This window comes from Silurus meridionalis, chromosome 24 (assembly GCF_014805685.1).
Source record: "Silurus meridionalis isolate SWU-2019-XX chromosome 24, ASM1480568v1, whole genome shotgun sequence".
NCBI lineage: Eukaryota > Metazoa > Chordata > Actinopteri > Siluriformes > Siluridae > Silurus > Silurus meridionalis.
In genome coordinates, this window is record NC_060907.1 from 6,392,646 (window position 1) to 6,415,987 (window position 23,342).

General features: G+C 39.8%; 1 protein-coding gene across 1 annotated transcript in view; it reads right to left on the reverse strand.

The window, feature by feature from the left end:
• Nucleotides 1–12,845, reverse strand: part of klf12a (Kruppel-like factor 12a) — a 28,730-nt gene extending 15,885 nt beyond the window's left edge. Inside the window, exons 1-2 of the mRNA XM_046837540.1 lie at nucleotides 12,640–12,845; nucleotides 2,903–2,969 (exon numbers count right to left, since the gene is read on the reverse strand). Coding sequence (XP_046693496.1) covers nucleotides 2,903–2,968 — 66 coding nt within the window. The 5' untranslated portion in view covers nucleotide 2,969; nucleotides 12,640–12,845. The remainder of the gene's footprint in view (nucleotides 1–2,902; nucleotides 2,970–12,639) is intronic.
• Nucleotides 12,846–23,342: the final 10,497 nt, after the last annotated feature.

Sequence of the window (23,342 nt, forward strand, 5' to 3'; positions counted from 1 at the left end):
AATGCCTCCCTCCCTTGAGTTGCAGAACAGCATTGCGGCGAGGAAGACCACCCCTCCTCCCAGCGACCAGGTGCTCTGTATATCCACAAGTAAGAAAACTCTATGCAGAGTTAACCCACGGAAGTTTGCTGGACCAAAAGACATTCCTGGCAGAGTGCTCAGGGAATGTGCAGAACAGCTAGCAGATGTCTTTACCTACATTTTTAACATCTCCCTGAACAGCGCTGTTGTTTTTACGAGCCTCAAGACAACGACCATTGTCCCTGTGCTGAAGAAGGATACAGTCTCCTGCCTCAATTACTATATATATATATATATATATATATATATATATATATATATATATATATATATATATATATATATATAATTTAGCATTCAAAACAATCATTCCTTAGCACCTGATTGAGAAGCTGAGCCCACTGGGCCTGAACATCTCATTCTGCAACTGGATCTTGGACTTCCTCCCTGGGAGACCTCAGTCAGTCTGGATTGAGAACAGCACCACCACACTGAGCACTGGGGCCCCTCAGGGCTGTGTGCTCAGCTCCATGCTGTTCACTTTGCTGACTCAGGAATGTGTAACAATGCACACCTCGAATCACATCGTCTCTACTGATCATCGATGAATCCTCCGTGGAGTTCATCAAGAGCACCAAATTCCTTGATGTTCATCTGGCGGAGAACTTCACTTGGCCACTCAACACCAGCTCAATCACCAAGAAAGCCCAGCAGCGTCTCTACTTCCTGAGAAGGCTAAGGAAAGCCTATCTCCCTCCCCTAATCCTGACCATGTTCTACAGAGGGACCATTGAGAGCATCTTGAGCAGCTGCATCACTGCCTAGTTTGGGAACTGCGCCGTCTCAGATCGCAAGACCCTACAGAGGTTAGTGAGAACAACTGAGAAGATCATCAGAGTCTCTCTCCCCTCTATCACGGACATTTAAACCTCATGCTGCATTCACAAAGCCAACAGCGTTGTGGACGACCTTACACACCCCTCACACACACTCTTTACTCTCTTACTATGAGGGAAGTGGTTCCGAAGCATTCAGGCCTCAAATCCAAACTGTGCAACAGTAAGCTCCTCAACACACAGAACTGAACTGGAACTCACACGCACAGACTCACTCAACTGTGTGTTACTGAACTGCTACAAATCTCAAACACACACTCTTACACATCTTACTAAATTGTAACTTACACAACTGTTTACATACTGTTTTTTGCACATCCATTTGACTGATGCTATTGCTGTTCTGCATAAACCTTTATGTTTACATTTTGAGTTTATTTGCAAGGTACACTTCTGTGTCCAGTTCTCTCTTGCACACTGCACTGTATAATACACAGTAGGTTTACTAGCAGTGCTATTTTGTGTTTTGTGTTTTTGTCCTACACTGTCTTGTGTTGTCTTTTGCACTGTCTTGTCTTGCACTGTTTGCACCAGGTTGCACATGCACTTAATGTGCCGAGGACAACATACTTTAGTCCTTAGCTCTATTTTTAAGTTTTTAGCTATATATTGTTGAAAGGACAATAAAAGCTTCTCAACTTGACTTGACTTGTCAGTCAAAGTAAAAGTTGTTGTACATAAATAAAGAAACATGCATGCTTGTCTTAATAACTCTTAAAGACAAGGTGTTTCCAAAATTTTGGCATGCACTTTAGTTAGATAGATAAGCTGGCTACCAAATGTATCTAATGTTCTAATAAGCAGAAATCGTGCTTATTCTTTTAATCTAATATTTTCACACACAATCTGATAAAAACAATACTAAAATCACACAGTGATTAAAGTAGCAAGTTTACTGGCAGGTAGCTAGCCAGCTAGCTATAAAGGTAATTAGCTAGGTATGCAAACTAGCTTGCAAACATAGCTTAATGTAACTGTGTAACAGAATGATGCTTGCTATTATTTTATGTTATAAATGCACAGAAAAATAGGTTGCCATAAAAATTAATCAGTGAAAGAATGTTAGAACTACTGAGGCTAGAAAATGTACCTGAAGTTAGAGAGTAACAAAATTGGGCTATGGTCATTTTATTATTTAATTTACAGAGGTTTAACTGCTGTTCAATCATTTGCTGGGGAAAAAATACATTAGTTGAGTCAAATGTGGAAATCTGGTCCTGCTATACACAGGCTAGATTACTTGCAGTTTGCTAGCTGCCTCAAGCAGAGGTGATTCAAACCTGAAAATGGTGTCTTCATAGTAAATGTATCTATTGTAATTTTATTATGTAATTTTGTTTGCTAAGAGGTGGTTAGCTAGATATGCAAGTTTAAGAGCTGACTAGCAAACAACCTTAATGTAACTGAGTAACAAAATCTTAAATCTGATGTCGTTACCTGATGTTTGTGATTTACAGTAACTGTATACTGCCAAAGGTTTGACTGCTATGCGTTTTTTTAGGCAGTTACATAACCACCTGGGTAAAGAGGTGGAGAACTAGATAATTGTTAATACATTTTGTGCTTGTTTTATAACTGAGTAACAGGATCTGGCATGGCTAGCTTGGTTTGATATTGTTATATTAAGTAAGTTACTTGCTTGCTATTTGCTATAAGTCCTGCATTTTTATATGAAAGTAAAGGGTGAAAGGTGATGGTTATAACACTTGAAGTGCTCAAGTTTAATGTTGCAATGGTGCATTTAATAATAATTCAGGTTCATTAGAACAACTAGCTAATTGGTGTACACTTTAAGCAATTTCTTTTATTTTTCTCATTTTTGATCTCTATCATCCCTAGGGCAATGCTGATACAATGATTGATTTAGGATAGTTTTGCATACCGTACTTAGAAACATACAAAGCTCTCCATTTAATTTTAAGTAATAACTGATAGTTGGCTGATGTTTACATGATGACGTCATTAGTAAGTGGGTAGAAGCTTACCATCCGCTGCATCTGCACAGGTTCTGCTCTGACTCGCAGGACAGGCATCCCGTCCAGCATCAACATCCTGATCATCACACACACACACACACACACACACACACACACACACACACACACACACACGCACACATACACGTCGGAAAGAAAAGACGTTAATTTTTTTGAAAAATGATATGTCTACCATAGCAACATATTGCCCAAGCACATAAACAAACCCAATAAAACAAGAATGAGTAGATAAAAGAGGGATACATAGAAAGCAAGCAAAATTAATAAGTGTTTAGTCTAACAGCATGTGACAAGCCAGACCCCGCAGGGTTGGGAAGGTGTAATGGACTGTTCGAGTCGTGTTATGAATCCTTTTGACACTCATGCAGTTTATAATATCAGTAGTGCTTAAGGAAGGAAGGAAGTTAGGTATGTGGGTAAGTGGGTGGGTGGTTGCTTTATTCATCCCAATGGGAAATTTACACCAATGGGAAATTTGCAAATTTAAGTGAGATGTTTGGATATTTATACTATCAATCTTCACCAAATTTGCTTGTAATGTGTAATAACAACTTGCCTAGTATGCTATGTGTCTCATTTCAATTTTATTTACTATCTATCTATCTATCTATCTATCTATCTATCTATCTATCTATCTATCTATCTATCTATCTATCTATCTATCTATCTAGTGAATACAATTAAAATGAGACACACACACACACACACACACACACACACACATATACATATACTGTATATATATTCAGTGGTATATATATATATATATATATATATATATATATATATATATATATACCACTGAAATGTCATTAGGTTCACTATAACTCCCAATGCATACTAAGTCAGGAGTTTTTTTTCCAGGCATGAACTCTTCCAGTGTTAATAAAAAGCCTCAGAGCCCCTTAAACATTATATTAATTTATTAGTGCCAATAAAGGTTTTTATTCCAGAACATTCGACCCACATAAAACAAACCAATGTGTGATCAGTTGTATTTGCTTTTGCAAAATTAAAGCAAATTATTAAAACAGGCTTATAGCTAGCATAACTAAAGTACAAGTATAAGAACTCTGACAGTCCTGCAATAAAACCTTTGTCACTATTAAAACAAGAAAACAGAAATGTTAATTTTTGCATAACTATTTCTATTTGCACTTATTTTATTTCACTTTATTGCTACACCTTTACACCTGTTAATTCATACATCATTATCACCCAAACATGCAACAGTAACAGTAACTTCACACATATACAAGTCAAGAGTTTCACTTAATGCTCATATTAACCATTAGTACAAAGAAAAAATGGGATCTCAGTGACTTTGAATGCAGCATGGATTGATTGTGACAGACGGTTTGGTTTAGAGTATTTCAGAAACTGTTGAGCTCCTGGGATTTTCACGCATAGCAGTCTCTCGAGTTTACACTAAATGGTGCAAAGAAAAAAAATTTAAATCTAGTGAGAAGCAGTTTTGCAGGCAGAAAGGCCTTGTCGTAGAGAGAGGTCAGTGGAGAATGGCCAAACCTTTTTAGTTTGAGCTGACAGGAAGTCAACGGTATCACAGAATGCATAGAATGTGGATGCTTCTGTATGATTGTATAGACAACAAGATAAAAAAAAAACAAATTGGTTTCACTACTCTGCATCCAAGTATGAGAATCTGAGACTATAGTGGGCACAGGCTTACAGTTTTTCCAACCCCCCAAACCCCCCCCACAGGAAATCCTACTTGGCTAATAAAGTTTTGAATCTGATTCAAATCGACAAACCGAAACATATCCCTCAGTATCCCTTCAGCTTGCAATTCTGATAGATCTGTTTTCTAATCCGGTATTTTGCTATTGCAACCACAATACCACTCTTATCAGCAACAATGGTACAACTATTCATTGTGTAACTTTGATTAAAATTAAATGAATGGACTGTGTGCTGGTCATCCTGGCCTCGTTATAGATGTTTCTGGGGCCTCATTATAGATGTTTCTGGGGCAGAAATCTAATAGTAGTTGCCTCTCATATAAACACTGACCACACAAGGTGGGACAGTGTGGAGTTCGGCAGGTCAGCCGTGCTTTTAGAGCTCAGCATATCCAGTAGCATGGTGATAAATGGCCGTGGTTGACTGCGTCCAACTCTCTACTGTGCTCGCTGATTCAGGAGAGACCCAGGGTAGAAACATGCTAACTGCTTTGGCCCCTGCTGACCTGAATTCTGTGTTTGTGTGTGTATGTGTATGTGTCTGTGTGTGAGCAATAAAGTAGACAGGATGTTAAAGGAAATGGGTGGGGTCTTGGATGGCAGCACAACAATTATTAGTCTTTGACCCAAGCTCCTAAAAGTGTGTGTGTGTGTGTGTGTGTGTGTGTGTGTGTGTGTGTGTGTGTGTGTGTGTGTGTGTTTTAAACATCCAATGCCTCTTAAATAGCACCATGATGCTTCACAAAACATAGATGTTCACCAGAAGAATCCCATTTTAAGGCAGCTCTTCATGCCTCAGGTCAGCCATCAGTATCATTCCTTCCATCTTTCAGTAGAAGACCATGAGAGGCATATGTTACACAGCTGTGCCTCTGTAACACCCTCATACAACCTCAATGAGGCTTGAACGCACCCCTGAGCATCAATAAATCCCTACACCAAGAGTTTGTTGCCTTGTTCAAGGCACTGAGAGGGTTTAGGAATCAGGCTCTTGGAATTAGTCATAGGATCAACATGCAGTTCGTGACATTGTAATTGTTACAAATGGCTGACCAGGTTTGCAGTAAAAGGGGGAAGGATTAGATCAATGAAAGGTTGAGGTTGGGATCCAGATTGGAAGAGAAACTGCCTATGTGGGAAGTAGAGATTTTCTTTGGCACCCGCTTTGATGAGGGAGAACGCTTTGGTGAGGCAACAGCTGGCCAAAATCAACCTCATTCAGAATGAGGCATGACATGTCAGTGATGGAAGTCAAAGATGGACAATATCTACTTCAGCGTTCACTCAGGAAAAGGATCCAGGGCCACTTTACAGAACCAGAAAAGAATTGCTGTGGTTAAGAAATGCTTTAAACTAATTAGTGAATTAAGAGTGTTGACAAGTTATCATACATACTAAGATGTGTTATAATTCAGCTAAGCAAAGTTTGAAATTAATTGTTCTGGTCAAAAACAAATAATCTGAGTCAGCGCTAATTCCAGGAGTGTGCCTTATTCTAGTCCGATAAACTCGCCCAGAGATATTTTACTGTCCATGTCATCTTTTGGCCCAAAGTGCAGAGAATAGCACATTGACAAAAAAATTTAATGAGTCACTGTTTTTTTGAAAAGGAGATGGTCAGTTTCATCAGAGTGCATGACCTCAGTCGGGTCAGCACAACTTCCTTCCACCCTGTTGCTCCACCAGTAACCAGTGTGAGCTTTGTGCCTCTTGGATAAACACCAACTACTCCACCTCTACTCAATAATCTCCCTTTTGTCAGTGAGAGATAACAATATAGATGGAAATTTGACTGTGTGTTTGATCTGGAAACAGCCGTCTGGAACGTCCTTCAGAAAGAACTGTGAAAAGAAAGTGTCGATTTGAAAAGTTCCATCTAAGACCCTAAAGGGTTGTTTGGTTTCTCTCTATGTAGGAATCCTTAAATAAGCCTCTAAGTATAATCCTACAACAGATGTTTTCCTTTTCAGAAAATCTTCCAGGGAATGCTTGAAGAAGCATTTTTTGCAAAAAGTTTACTTTTGATTAATGTCAATGAACTTGATCTCATTTGCATAATGGTATATTCCTTTATCACTTAGATCACCAATGATGCACTGTTTGTATATCAAAACCTCAGGAGTAATCTTCTAAGGAAAGCTTTAAACGTTCTAAAAGTCATATATCCACTGCTACAACTGTGGTTTCCTATCAAAAAGAGATTCGAGTAGAATCTCTGTGCAAATGCAAAGAACTATGAAAACAAACCCTGAGTAACCTTGAGTAAGAGTGGATTGTTTTAAAATATCTCCAGCACAGAGTGCTTTGGACCTTAGTCAGAATTTAAGATCAAGATCATCCCAAACCTCCTATGACTCCATCCTGAAGGTCTACCTAACGATATACTTTGGAAACTACACCATGTAAATCTGATATCAGTGATAGATAACAGAGTTGTCTCGGCCTTCCCGGATTGGACCTGCGTTTAGGAACACGCAGACCTCTTCTGCTGGATTCTCCTGCTTTGCGTAATCAGACCTCGCCAAAAAAAACCCAGAGTGACTTCAGACTTTCCATTTCAGCGGCGCTAGTTTTCCTTGGCGGACAACTCGAGTCGGATGGGGGCTGCTGCCGGGCAGAGCCAGGACACTGCTCAGCGTCAGAGTATGTGTGTGTGTGTATATGTGTTAGGAGAGGTGCACTATTTTACTGTCTGTTTTCTGCAGGAGACAATATACTATGTCGAAGGAGTAACTGGAAAAGCTTCGAACACAACCAACAGCAATAACAACCAAGAACAAATCAAAATGTTACTGGTTTTGTACATTTTAGTCAATGAATAGTGCCAACCAATAGATACACAATATTTGTATGTTTAATGTTACCTCTTTAAATTTAAATATTAAACTATTTAGAGTTTAAATATAACTTCATAGATAAAAAAATAATTCTGTTTCCAGAACTGAAAATAATATATATATATATATATATATATATTCATTATGAATACAATAATAAACATAATCATATCCTGAAGCATAAAGGAGATAGGTCTTTGTATTGCTCTATAAATAATTCCTTCTTGCCTTACAGTAAAAACGCTGTCCAAATAGTCCATGACTTGTCATCCAAGACACTACATAAATATTTGAGACTATCTCCTGCAGATTTACTAAGTTGCTTCTGAAATTAAGCTTCTGCACTTTCAATGTCTCCCTCTCCCTAAGAGAAGCCTAGCCAAAACACACTCTCTTCTCACATCTGCTATTGATTTGGGGCATGGCCCAAACACCTCGGTTTCTATCTGTCTGTGTAGTCACACAGACACCCTACGACCAGACTGAGAGCAGGTCAAGCTTCTTGGAGTCTGGAAATATGCAGGAGGCTTTTGCCGTATGCCACCTTTTGTGCCTAGTACGATGGTACAGTAAGAACGATAGCATTTTCTCATTTACAGTAGACTGACAGGATGTGCTCCAGACTGGCACATGCAAGCAAAAAAAAAAGTCACAAGACTGTCTTTCCTGTCATGCTGAAATCCAAAAAGCATGAGCAAGAAGATTTCCATGGCTTTTTATGCAGGTAATTTTTTCAGCACGACCCTGCCTGTCACCAGAGTCAACAATCTGAGTTTCTTTTACAATAATGAAGTTAGGATTGTGGTAGACAGAAACAGATCTGAGATCAGTACAAAAATAGCCCATTCTCCCTCTTGGCCTCTCGGGCCCAGGCTGGATCTGGTGTTGCCGTACACTCTTGCATGAAGACCGTGTGCCAGAAAGATCTGAGGCTGCCTCTTTAGTGTTCCCTTGGATGGGCTAAGACAGATGTGTGCAATTTGACTTGAACTGTTGAACCGCACACTGTCAAACTGTTTATTATCAGAGGGCCTGCATTGCGCAATGACCGAAGGACATCAGTGTTTGGTGAGATTGTGCAATGGTGCAAAGAGGGCCGTGTAAAAAAACATGAAGGTGTTTAAAAAAATGACTTTTTTTCTGAGAACATACCAACCATTTCAGGATAACAATTGGTGACATTGCATACGCTCCTAAGATAAGTGAGTGACTGTATGCCAAACTAATAAACAACTAAAGTATCCCTGAACAATTTTATATTGAGCTCTACAACCTAGTTGATCTATATAGTGTAGACCCATTGACTTTTTTTAACCCTTCCAATTAATGGGATGGCTTGCAACTATGAGGGAACCTTAGTGAAAAGGCGAACCACGTTTGATGAGGATATTTGCTTTGTGCGTGACCATAAATGACCAAAAGGTGCTGGCGTACGTTCTGGTCTGCTAGCACAGCTGGAAAAGATCTGTGCACATTCTCATCAGGCTCTGCAAGCTCTGGGGGGCAGCGGCTGGCCCTTCACAGCTGTCCTCTGCATTGTGGGAAAGCCTGGGCTTCTTTGAAAGCCATGCCAGAATTGCGGCATTGCGAGTGCCAGTGACCGGGCATGCTAAAGTGCCCGGGAGAGGAGAAGAGAATTGACAGTATTACAGAAGAGGAAGAATCAACTCAAGAAAGGATGACAGGAAACTTTGTCGGTTCAGGCAGAAGACTAGAGGAGAAGTGAGACAAAACAAAAGTCAAGACACATACTGCAAGAAAGTCTGCAACACATTCTGCAGCACCCCAAACTCTCGCCTTTAGCGACACTTTGAGTTTCGCTAAAAGTTGTTACGAAAACTTTTTTCCTTTTGTCTCGCCACCATTTTTTCAGCAAGCAAGCGTTATCAGGCTGCTAGTCGTAATGAGTCAGACAGCTGTGTTTTCCTTCAGCACCACACACATACTCGCACACACATAAACTCTTAAGTCCTGGGCAAGGGCTGTTTTTCTCACTCCTGCCCTCTGCACTGCTGGAAGAGCTGCAGCTGCAAAGAGGGAGGGAAAGAAGAATGGAGGGGACAGAGAGATACAAAAAAGCAATGGTGGAGTAAGGGAGAAAATTTAGTTTTCATTTGCATTGCATTTGCATGTATGTGTGCGTGCGCGAAAACAGAGTGGTACCCTGGAGAAACCCTAAACACACACTAACACGCTCACACCGCCATCACAATGCCAACTCGGCAGAACACAGCTGTTGATCAGTAACAGACTGTTAACCAGTAACCCTTTCCACATGGAGTCTTACTCTCTCTGTCTCTTCACTATATGCGCCTTTCTCTCTCTCTCTCTCTCTCTCTCTCTCTCTCTCTCTCTCTCTCTTTTCTCTAGCTTTTTCCTTCTCTTTCAGTGCTCCCCTGTCCTTGTATAATGTGTGCAATCTGACTTGAACACCAGGAGGGCCCTGGGAGTCAAGGGGTCAAAGTTCGGCCACAGGAAGTGCATCCGCTGCGCTATTTTGGCGCCCCCCCCGGCTCTTTCCAGAGCTCAGTTTTAATGGGCCTGCCAGTCGCAACGAAGAGCCCTTATTTCCCGTACTCTACACAAATCACTCTGCCACTCTGTTTTCAGTAGGCCTGTGAGTCATAGACAGTTGTGCCTATGCGTATGTGTGTGTATATGTATATATGTGTGTGTGTGTGTGTGTGCGTGGTGGTGGGGGGGATTTTTTACAACTTAATTGGGTCGATGTCTCTACGAGAAAAGGGATATCTGACTAATATTTTGGTGAGATCCCTATAAGGAATGCTGCTGTATAAAAGATGCTGAGGTGATGTAGGCATAACATTCATTCTGTATATAAGCTATGCATAATCTGTCTATAGGCCAAATGTATAGTGTTATTTATGTCTGAACATTTGAGAGTCACCAACAGCTGGAACCAAATTCCTTGTGTGTGTCAACACACTTGGGCAATAAACCTGATACTGATTCTAATGTCCATAATTATGAAAGTCACTTACAAAGCTAGTGTGTGTGTGTGTGTGTGTGTGTGTGTGTGTGTGTGTGTGTGTGTGTGTGTGTGAATCATTTGGGTGTGAGAAAACATGCGGAATCCGATGCGGTACCAGTCTCAAGCCGAAAAAGCTTGAGAAATCAAGCATTGTATGTTCTCTTTTTGAATCAAAGCCAAGGCTAGTTTGTAGTCTTTGTGTGGAGCGTCGTATCAAGAATCTGAGTTCAAGGACAGTTACACAACAGCAGTGCCACAGCTGCAACAAACTCAAAGAAAATTGTGTTTCCTATAAACCATTGCATTCCTTCCTGTTATGATAAAGATTTTCGATCCCTGCTCCTGGGAACCCTTGCTGAAGCAGACATTTTTGTCCTCAAGATGAAGCTTGAGACGGGATTGATAATTAGCCAATGAGTTAAAACAGTGAATGCTTTTGCAAAGCACAAGGTCCACATCGGTCTCTGTGCCCTAGTCATGTTGACATACTTGACCAACCCCCTCGTCATGCCTGTGTTTGCACTCATCCCGTGTTCCCTGACCTTTGCCCTCTTCCTTCATTGTACACGTGCAACCCAACAACGATAACAATCCCACCAGAGGTGGACCTTCAAGGAACACTAGGCCAGTACATGGTCAGCAGAAGTCCAAAACACACAGAATGTTTGCTTGTGTTCCAGCTGTTTCAGATGTGTAACGCTGTCAAAGAAGAGCAGGCCAACGCTGTCAAAGAAGAGCAGGCCAAGCAAGTTTGAGCCTCTTGAGCCCTGTGCCCGGAGGCTATAACTCACAGCCCTAGACAGGACAGTACAGATACACTAATAGGCATAAAGGGGGAATGTTATGGTCCTGGGGGTGGCATGAAGCTTAGAGCATCTCTCCAGAGTTAATTGGGGTTTTAAAACCACACAAACCAGAAAATATGAATGTGGGAAAAAAGAGGACAAACATATAATAATATTTAGTTAAGTTAGCTAATATTAACTTTTCCCTTCATTTTCACTTTACCCTTTCTTTGCCATATCACTAATCTAGTAAGTTTCCTTCATACAAAAAGTGTCAGCTGTTTTCCAGCTAAAGGCAGGGCGAATTTCTGGACCAGAAAAAGTAAAACTCTTACTGTGGCTCCTGGCAAGTTCTTTTTGTACATGGTAGATCTGATTTCTTTCTCAGAGCTGCCAAAATGTTTGCAGCTATGTACTGATGGTGAGCTCATTTCTGGGCCAGAATAATGTAAACTTAAGCTTGCAGTGAAGCAACTTGTCACATCAGTTTTCCAATATTGGACATTTTAGTTTTTCTAAATTTAAGGCATTTTTGGAGCTGTATAATTATACCTTGAAGGATTCTGAAATTTTACCAATGGACCCTTTAAGCTTGAGAATTCAACAAAAGTCGGGCAGTTATCCCAGTAACGCCACCACTCTTTCACATAACTACCACTGAGTGGAGCGGCCAGTCTTCATCACACTGCAGATATTGTTGTTCTAAAGAGACATTCTTGGTATTTGGAGTGAATCCAACATAACTATCACCCAACGAGTGAAAGGAAGAGGAACACTGTGGGGGGTTCACACAGAGTGTATAGAACGTGTATATAGCTGTCCATGTGCTGCATATATGCATGGGTGGTGGATTCCTACTAGAGTGTTAAAATGTTCAAAGGAAATCTGTAACTACTGTAAATATCACACATATGTCTATCAGGCATTAATGCATGTCAGACAATTATATTAATTGCTGAGTGATCATTTTGTAAGGAACATTTAGAACTCTGAAATAGGTGATTTTGTTTTTTGTAACATCAGGATGTACATTCCTAAAATTACAGTAAACTGTTTTTTTTTTATTTTGACATGATCATATGATCTTAAGATTCATAGATTCATTATTAATTATTATTAATAATTATAAATAAGAAATAATCAGAAATACAGAAAAGAATGGACAGACCAAAAATTACAAATTACATGTATTATATGTACAGTAAATTTAAAGCTATTTGTCATTATATGGTCTGATTTAAATTTTTTTGCTCAACTTGGAGGATCATCCAGACAAGACAGCTACGAAGAATCTTGACAGGCAACTCAGTGAAATGACAGCTGACAGCTAAGAGAGAGAGAGAGAGAGAGAGAGAGAGAGAGAGAGAGAGAGAGAGAGAAAGGCAATGCCATATAGATTTTAGGTACTAACCTTTTCTGAAGTCTTGGAACGTGAGATAAAGAAATGATATCCTTATTGCGTCCTATTTGCTCTTTCTCTGTCTGTCTTGTTTTCCTGTGCGGTCAGACTCGTCTCTCTCTTTTTCTCACTCTCAGTCACTCGCTCTCTCTTGCTCTGTTGTTTCCCTCCTCCTTCGTGGACTACTCAGGAGGAAATGAATGGGGAGCTCTCAGTAAGCTGTTGTACTCTGAAAGTGCACATCACATGACCATTGTGAATGAAGAGAGGGGGTGGACCCTTAGGCTGCCAGGGGCGAGGACAATATAGACCCAGCCTGGTGGTGGTTGTGTAGGTGGTGTTGGGTTGGTGGTGCTGCTGGTGGTGGTGGGGTGTGTGTGTCTGTGTGTGTGTGTGTGTATTGCCTCAGCACTTCAACTGTTGGATTATTGTGAAACAGGCTAATATCTCTTGAAGCGGCCGCTTTGGAACCGATTAAGTGTTTATTCCAATCTAATAAAACAAAAACAAAAACACAGTGTCGAATAAATCATAATCAAATATCAAAGTGTTCTTTCTTGCCCTTTTACCCAGTCCCACTTTTTTTTACCCCTTTTTTTATTAATGATCCGATTTCCGCTAGTCGCAATTTGAAGTAAAAGGAAACTGAGTGCACGGAAAAACACAGACTAACAAACAGAAGTGAAAGAGATGCAAGTGCACGAATGGCTAAACCTCCCATTTTTCTCCGCTGCATCCAGGACCGTGTTCCAGCTGGAAGCAGAAGGGTGGAAAATTCATTTGGGGCTTAAAGCCTGGAGCATTTCCTTATGGCGTACATCGTCCAGTACTGCTACTGCGGTAAAGATTACCCTCCCACACTGGGCTGCTTCTGGGTCAGCGCTGGGCCAACTTTCACAGCCACTGACCCTATCTACATGCCTGCAATGGTGCACATTTGCCTGCTTCGCATAATCATAATGATCATTCATTATTTTTTCGCTTTTGGTCAGCATTGTGATGGATCCAGAGATTTTCCTGGGAACATTGGGTGTGACGTGGAATTGGTAAGTGGTAAGTTCAGTGTGTAAGATGCTGGTCTTTTAATTGAAATGTCTAAAGTTTAAATCCCAGCCCTGCTGCTACTGTTTGGCCCTTGAGCAAGACACTAACTCCATTAGTCAGTTTTATAAATAAGCCACTCTGGATAAGAGCATCTGGAAATACACCCTATAGAAGTGTCCAATCTTGCAGGGTGCAAGTTTTCATTCCAACTGGCCCTTTGTGGAAAACATTGGACACCCCTTTCATAGATGAAATGCCACTCTATCCCAGGGACTCACAAATAAACACACTTTTACCATTTAGAATCACCTATTAATCTACCATCGTGTTTCTGGGAAATGGGAGGAAATCGAAGATCCTCAAAGGGACCCGAAAGTAGTCAAGATTGAACCAGGGATCTGTGAGGCAACAATGCTGCCCACTACCCTGCCCCAATGTCCATGTCTGTATTCAGTTTTGCTTCATGGTAGGTTTATGTTAATTAAGAACAGAAAAAACTACAATAATAAGCTAAGCAAAATCGAAAATATATGATCACATTACAGCATAGTGGCTGCCTTTTTATTTTACTCTCGTTTAATTAGTTAGTATTTATTATAAAAAAAAGACCAGAAATTGAAAAATCCAATAAACAGTGTAAGATATAGAAAAATTATTTTATTTCCTTGTGTAATTTTTACAGTTGAGCAGTTGGTTGGTTTGTTGGTGAGTTGCCTTGGGCTGATGACCAGCTCACCTAATGCGAGCCCCTTCACTTCACTGCCCACTCACTGGTGTGTGTGTGTGTGTGTGTGTGTGTGTGTGAGAGCTAGTGTATAAGTGAGGGACTGCCACAGGCAGAGCTAATTGAGGAGGTCTGAGGGAGAGAGTGTGTATATGTGTGTGTGTGTGTGTGTGTTTGTGTGTGTGTGTGTGTGTGTGTGTGTGTGTGTGTGTGTGTGTGTGTGTGTGTGTGTGAGTGACTTTCCTTGGAGGCCACTCGTCAGTTGCCATAGCGACCTGCCTTCCACCTTGTGTCCGTCTTTTTGTGGAGGTGTGTATGGAGGTGGAGGGCTCTTTCATTCTGTCTCTTTTTCTCTTTCCCTCTTGATTTTTCTCTCCCACTCTCTCATTCTCGCCTTTTTACTCTTCCCCCCTCTTTTCATTCTTTATTTCATTCTATCTTTCTGTCTCAGGAAGCAGGCTTTGAAAGCAGGCTTTCTTTCAGCAGGTCATGGATTTCAAATTTACATATGTATGTAGAAAAATCATGCAGTTATAAATCAAGGGCTTCAGTCAATGCTAACATCAAACATCAGAACAGGGGCACAAATGTGATCCCTCTTGACCATGGTATGATTGCTGGTACCAGGAGGGATGGTTTGAGTGTTTTAGAAATGGATGATATCCGAGGATTTCTAACACACAGCCATCTCTAGAGTTTATTCAGAACATTGTGTGGGGACAGAACATTCTGTGAGCGACAGAAACTACTGACAGGAACTCAAAATAAGCACTCCATACAACCAACATGAGCAAAAATGCATCTCATCTTGTCATATGTTGGAGCTATAACAGCTGAAGACCAAATCAGGTAGAATTTATGTCAGCCAAGAACATAGATATGAGACTAGGGTGAGCCCAGGCTCATGGAAATATGAGATTTTTTTTTCTCCAGCTTATAGTTTCTACAATCTTTCCAATTATAAATTCATATTAGTATCCACCTCCATAAAAAATTAGGTGGCAAATGAAATAGAAGGAGCATAAAGTAAAAATGTCCATAAAATCATTAGTTTGAAACTCAGTATCCACTGTGGATATTTATTACTGTGGGTATTTAAATTGTGGCAAGGTTTATTTTTGATCAATCAGACATAACAAAGTGAACTGATTGGACTGTTGATATTGGCCCCAGCTTGTCAAAGTCCTCTGATTAAATTTCCTACCGCTTGCATATTCCCGTGCTCTGTGATAACATTGGGAATGTGTGGAAAGGGCTGAAATGTATATTTATTGTCTTGGATTCCAGAGTTTGCCCAGTAGCTCAGATGGCCGACCTTAGGAACTACCTCAAAGGTCGGCCATCTACCTAATTTTAATAATATAATTTGAGAGCAAGTTGATACAGGTGTCAGTCAAATGAGGGAAATATGAAATGTGAGACAAAATTTGTTTGAGGTCATCTGAATACATAAAGACATTTAGCTCTTTTTTTTTCTCAGGGTTATTGCGTTCATCTCTCAGGTGTACAGTCACCACGAGAATGTAAAAAGGTTACACAAATTGACTTTTTAAATCATGTTCATTCAAATGGGAGCTCAAACAATCAGCTTGTCGATATTTTTTAATTCAGAATGCACAATATAATTATCCTGAAAAAAGTATCAGTACTGGTATTACCTGCAGAGGCTAAGCTGTGTAGCTAGCAATAAAATAAAGATTGTAAATAAGTGTGTCAATGCATAGAAGTAATCATGTATGATTAAGTAAGATTGAAATAAGATGCTGTCAAAGCTTCTAAAATATGGTTGCTAACATATGATATACAACTGCATTAATATTTCATATTTTGTCTACAAATTGTGAAAACAGTGGTTGACAAATCAGTTGTTCGTGCTCCTATCACAAGCAGATAACAACTAAGAATTAAACAGAGGTAAAATTATCTTTCTATTTCACTATTTTAAATATCTAGCTGGCTGCCTAGCTTGCTTGCTAATATGTTATATGCATAATTAGATATCTAATATATCTGCTAACTAAAATTATATGTCTGACAACCAAACTAACATGATATCTTCTATTAGCTAATCTACCTTGTCTGTTAGGTAGATTGAAGACTAACATCACTAGCTATCTCATGTTATCCACCTGAATTGCTAGCTAATTTATAATCTTCCTAACTAGCTAAAACCTTTTTCAAGGTAAATTATTTGTCTTTCTTGCCTGCTAGCTTTAAAACATCTGAAAAAAAAGACATGGACATGAATGCTATTAAATCAATTCTGTTTTACAGAGCCTGTCAAAAGTTTGGAAACACCTTGTTTTTTATGGTTTTTGAGAGACACATGCATGTTCCTTTTGTTTCCATGCAAAAGACTAGGCAATTAAATGGTATGAAGATTTACTTTGACCAAACAGATATTTAAATGTGCAGATGTTAAACAAAGAATCCTCCTTTAGCATGAATAACATCTTTACACACTCTTGGTATTCGAACAGTTACTGTAGCTGCTCCAAAAATTCAGCTGAAAAACTTTGCCGTGTCTCTTATAAAAAGTACCAAAGGTGTTCTTTACTAGTTGGAGATTTCTTTCTGACCTTGTGATCTAGTTGAACCAGAGCAGTTCAATGGGATTTAGGTGTGATGACTGGGCAGCCCATTACATGATAGATAACACGCCAGACGACTGTTTGATGATTGCTTGTTAAATAACGCTTACAGAGCTTGGACATGTGCTTTGAGGCAAAACAACTCCAAAGCATTAAGCTTCCACCTCCATGTTATACTATGGAGGTGAGGCAGTCTGATAACATCTCTCATGTTGTCGTACTTTTGTTAGAGCCAACTATGTCCAATTTGAACTCATCTGTCCACAGAAATGTGTTTGTCCTATTCTTGTGTGTTTCTGCTTGTTAGCAAGTTTTTAGCATAGAGAGAAATCAACATGCAAGTTTAAAAAAAAATGTGTTTACAATTTTTGACAGGCACTGTATTTACTGATACTGATATTTACAAATATTAATGCGAAAAGCACTGAGATGGGCATCCTGACAAGAAAAATTGATAATGATGACTCAAAGTAAGACCAGCAAACTAGAGCTTTTCTCAATCGCACTAAACGGATTACAGTACTTTCTTAGCATTCACATGTGATAGTATAAGATTTAGAGCGACACTAAAGCTCTATGTATCTATGAGCCATATTTTAAGTTAAGCTTAAGCTAAATATCCATTTATATCCAGATATACTGATGTTGGTTGAGAAAAGACACTGGAAAGGAAAAACTTCAAAGTGAAAAAAAAAATTCTATGAATGACTGCAACTGTCGCTATGTTGCTAGTAGAGCTAGTGGAGTGTGATGCTAATGTAAAGCCTGGGGCTAGCGCATGCGTGACTGCTCTAACACCTGCCCTCAACTCCCAGATGTAGCAGTAATGATGGGGAAAACATTATGTGTTTGTGTGTGTGTGTGTGTGTGTGTGTGTGTGTGTGTGTGTGAAACCTGAGGCTATTCTGGAGGTATATCAGTGTCAAGTGGTAGTGATGATCATAGCCACCTGCTGATTTGATCCCGAAGAGCAAATCTCCTCAGCTTTTACCAGTTTTTCTGTCATCTTTTCTGTGTGTGTGTGTGTGTGTGTGTGTGTGTGTGTGTGTGTGTGTGTGTGTGTGTGATTGTGGGTGTGTGATGCATAAAACTTTAAAGGTATGTCCCAACACCACACACATACTCCACCACTAAAGACTATGAGAATGACATTTTCCACATTATACCTGTTTAATCGTTTTCCCAACTTCCTGGCTAAATGTTTTTTTGTATCCCATGATAAACAAAATATGTCTCAATAGTTTGTGTATTGAATAATTTTAATAATTGCTTACATCTTTTATTTAGTCTGTGAAGATTATACGTTATCCAGGAGCGGTTATCTGGGAATTGAGTCATGTCCAAAGAACTTCTGTCTGGTTAGATCGAAACATTTCCCTACTCATCCGAGCAGCTTCTTCAGTCTTCTGAGACTTTTTAAAATCTTTTGAGATGTTTCCAGAAGTCCAGTTGACATAACTCAAATTCCAGATAGTCATTTATTTATTTAAGCGCTTCATATTACGCCGTTATTATATGCCTTACAGTGCATGGTGCGTGTATGTAGTGAATAGATGCTCATTTAGTATTTGTCCTTTGTGTAAAAGGGTCTAAAAATATTGAAAGATATAAATCCAAATTCACCTTCATACAGATATCTTGGCAGAAGGGATTCGCCTTTGTGCTCTGATCCTCACGAGGATCTGGGGTTGTAGTAAATTATTCGTAACCACAGTATATATAAGGAATCTGTTGAACCACAACACCTGTTGGAAGTGGGTTGAAGTCTCTTCCTCTCCCTTTCACTTTCTCCCTCTCTCTCAATCCCTTTCTTTTGTACGCATGCTCTTACTATCTATCTCTATGTAGTGTGGAGGATAGACCTGCTGCCACGGCAACCTCATAATCACACTCCTGAACACCTTCCAACCTCCCCCATGCCACATTTCTCTCCTTCTCTTATTCCCTTTATCCCTCACCCACTAACGACAGAGACAAGTGAGAGAAGTATAATGCTCCATGCTTGATCTGCAATAGAAGGAATCCACATTATTCAGTAACTATTATGGATCTTAAAAGTAAAATAAGGACTTCTGTTATATTATGATGTACAGTTCACACAATGTGGTTGAAGATGCCCTAAATGTAGCAGACAAATTGTAAAATATCGTATGTTTTAAGATTGGTTGAATGACAATGTTGCTAGAGCTAAAAAATTTCCACAGCTAGCTTTTTTGTCTCCTGGAGCAATGTATGCATAAGTGGTGGATGTGGTTGTTGGTTGATTTTGTAGATTTTTTCTTTGCGGCACTAGGTCCTGCTTGCATAATGGGGCTTCATGTTGGATGGATTTCTTCTAGGGGTTTCTTTTGGATGTAACTTCTTCTGTCTATTTTTGATGTTGTAGCTGACATTTTTTTTCTGTTTTTGTCTTTTTTCCTTCCTTTGACTGTACAACTGAATCTGCATAAAGATGCTTGTATATGTATAGGTAACAAATATAGCCAATATGATGAGATACACCATTTGATATCTAATTGTGAGAGCCTGACCACCACACCCTTATCTTCATGTTGATTTTCTCATTCCAGATTTTGTCTCCATTTGTATTTTTTATAAGCTTAACTCTTCTGGGTAGGCTTTCCACTAGATTGTTGAGTAAAGAAATTTGTTTGTTTTTTTCAGTCGTAAGAGTATTAATTAGTGGGGTCAAGCAATAATATTGGGTTCATCCCAGTGGGGTTGAGGTTAGGACTTTATAAAAGACACTTAAGTTCTTTCACTAAAACTTTAACGCACCAATTCATCCTAGTCGTGCTGAAACAGTGTATGGGCCTTTGAGGTTCTGTGAAGGGAAATTGTAAAGCTACATAAAAAGACATTGTCAGGAGAATACCAAAACTGTCACTGACTATAGTACCTATCAAACCCTGGTTTATCACATGAAATCAAATGTCACTAATCAGCCTCACCTGTGTATATTTATATATGGTTCAGCACCTTATTTAAGTTCTGGTTGGTGTTATGCATGTGTTCCACAGCTTTGCCATTCGTTTGCCAGATTTTAAGTCAATGGTTTTTCAAATTTTTGGTATATTTTTGTTATTTGTTTCATGTTACATGACATTCTCTGCAATTGTCAAGGGAAAGACCATATATAAGTAATAGGGACGATAAGATTCACCGATTCGCATCAGCGCATGAAAGTTAACAATGTGATGCATCGAAACAAGTTGGCATTTGTATCGTGATGCATCATTTGTAACAAATTTGCATTGGTAAAAAAACGACTTATTTATATGAAAGGAGTAAAATTTAAGGATATAAATGATGTACTACAACTTAAAATAAGATCTGCAGACAATACCGTGAGAACAGTGCAATTTGAAATCACGGGAAAGAACAGTCTGTGCGGGAGTTGTGAGAGTGTAGAGAGAGAGATGAGATGCAGTGTTTAATTCGCTGTGGACTCATATGATGTATCACAACACTACGAAGACTGAGACGTGTCCTGAGAGCCACATAAAATATACATTAACATGGCAGAGGTAGAGCTGCATCTTCCCAGAGACAGAACAGGAAAAGAACGTCTGTTTTTATTCAATCTTTTTTCTTTTTTCTTTTGCAGTACAAAGACCTGGTAGTTAAAGGGCCATGTGTTAGAAGTCAAAAGGCACTTCAGGAAATTTATGATTTGCTGTCTGTCTGAACCAAAGAAATAAAAGTGAACTCTCTGTACCATATTGAATTGCATAGCATCATATTTCTTCCATTGCATCATATTGCATTGAATCACATTGTGTAGAATCGAATTTGAACTCGGATCACACTGTATCGTAATAGAGGTGAATCGTTTCGCGTCGCATCAGTAGCTGCTTCATATGTATATTTAATGTATCGTAGCAATGGCTATGCATCAAGTTGCGAATCGCATCGGCCTCAGTTATGGAGATGCACATCCCTCATAGGTGTCCACATACTTTTGGCCATGTTGTGCATTATAACTCCACTTTCACCACTAAAGAAAGGACATCAACAGCAATCTATGTTGCAGTCAATAGTGCAGAAAGTCCACCCATTTTTACTGAAGGTAGATTTTTGCACATGGGATGAATTTTGTCCTGAGATCTGCATCTCATCACTGCGGTCCTGAGCATGTCTGTAAATAAGCATGTAAACCTTGTGAGATTCAGCATACTCATATGGACACATAGGGGAGATGGATTTATTTTTTTGTTAACTATATTCCAAGAGTGTTGGGATTGTTGAAATCTCACCGGACAAGCACCGCAGGGTTGATCTAATCGAGACGTTTGTGTTTCGGAATGAAGTCCCCCCCCCACACACACATATACTGCCTTCATAATTGGATACAGATCAGGATAAGTGATTTCCCAAGGACGTTTCCTATAATGGAACGATTTTCCGAATCTTTTAAGTGATTACGATTTGATCACAGCACTATTTTACACATTTCCCAGCATCCACCGTTATCATGTAAGTAAATCGTTATAACTCGGTGCGAATCGATAGGCACCTAGCCTCAACCAGAATAAATCAATATTTGTCAAAATATGCAGGCTATCAAGGCACGAGAACTGAGTGATTCAGACAAATTGTTTAAAACTCCAGACGTTATTTGGACTTTTTTGTTTTTTTCTGAATTCTCAGATAACGCATTTTTTCTCAGTTGCGCTACTCCCCTGGCATTGAGTAAGGCGTATTCCTGCCAAACTGCTCTTTGAGATCACCACCCCCTCCTTCATCCCCCCACCCGAACACACACACACACACACACACACACACACACACACACACACACACACACACACACACACACAGAGAGAGAGAGAGAGAGAGAGTCTGCAGGGGGTCACGGAGTGTATATATAAATGAACGTGTGTATATGAAATACAGCATTTCCTCATTTGTAGTGTCGTCCATTTCATTTTTTTCTCTTTGCTGTTGTGCTTCACAATCAACAATGCTCAGATTTTTGCTGACACACTCTGTGAGCATGCATATATGTGTGTGTACTTGATTATGGGTTTTGAAATTGAACGTTTGGTAGTTGAGAAATTCCTGCCCTAACCGAGTCAGCCATTGATGAAGGATTTCCAGCATCCTCTGCTAATTCGCTCCAGAAAGTGGCCAGACCTCATTTATTGGAAATGCTTCCCACCCTGAATCCCCATCAGATTTTTATTTGACTTTTGCCGTGGGGCGTGTGTGTATGTATGTGTGTGTGTGTGTATGTGTGTGTGTGTGTGTGGACAGCAAACACACAAGAACTGCCACGTCGTTTGGGGTCTGTTTCAGCCCCCTTGCAGCCCCCAGCACACAGCAGGAAAATGGGAGACAGCCCTGATCTGTGGCGGGGTTGAATACTCGGACGATGAGAACATGTGGTGGAGCAAAGGGGTGGGTTGGGGGGGTGTTGACTGGCCTGTGGAAAAAAAGCCGGAGAGAGAAACATGTCATGATTCAGAGGAAAAATTGTGCATTTTACAACCTTGTTCTTTCAGATTGGAAGCACGTGAAAAAAGCAGAGGTAAAACTGTGTGATCATGTAGGTCCAATGACGATATCAAAATGATCATTTATACAAAATGTTTGAATGATAAGTAATACTGTACCACACACACATACACACACTCATTCAGAAGAGCCAGATGGTTGTAGGCTGAAATGCCCATCAGCAGGGATGACAGGGAGTAAGCATACCGGAAGCATCTTGTGAAAAAACATAACACATGCACTGATAATATATGTAGCGCTGAGACATTATTGAGCGTTCGATTATAAAGAGAGAGCGAGGAAAGAGGAACGGAGAAGAAAAGAAGAGGCCAGACTAGACAAGCCGTCTGTGCGACAGAGCCGATAGAGGAGCCGGAGTGTTAAAAGGAGGAGGAAGAGTGATAAATAAAAGGTTGGCTGGAAGTATGAGTGTGATCTGGGGGAGAGGAGGGAGGGCTTGGCAAGGCCTGATGTTCCTGGCGAGGCCCTCGGCACTGTCTCAGAGTGGTTCTGTTCAGAAGTGAAGCTTGCTGAAGGTTTTTTTTTTGCTGTTGTTTGTTTTTTTAATGGCTAGAAATCACAAGTTCGTTCACACCACAAACTCCACATTCCGACACATTCCGCCACACACTCACCACCATGCTTCATTTCTGCAATATTACATTAATTTTCTAATTACTGTAAAACTAATGCATAACAGGAACATACCAGAGATGGCAAAAATACACACATCCTTCACTCAAGTACAGATACTTATGTTTTAAAATACTCTGGTAAAAGTTTAAGTGCTGACTGCACTTTTTCATTCAGATTAAAGTAAGGAAGTTTGGGATCTGATCTATATTTAAGTAAAACGTATT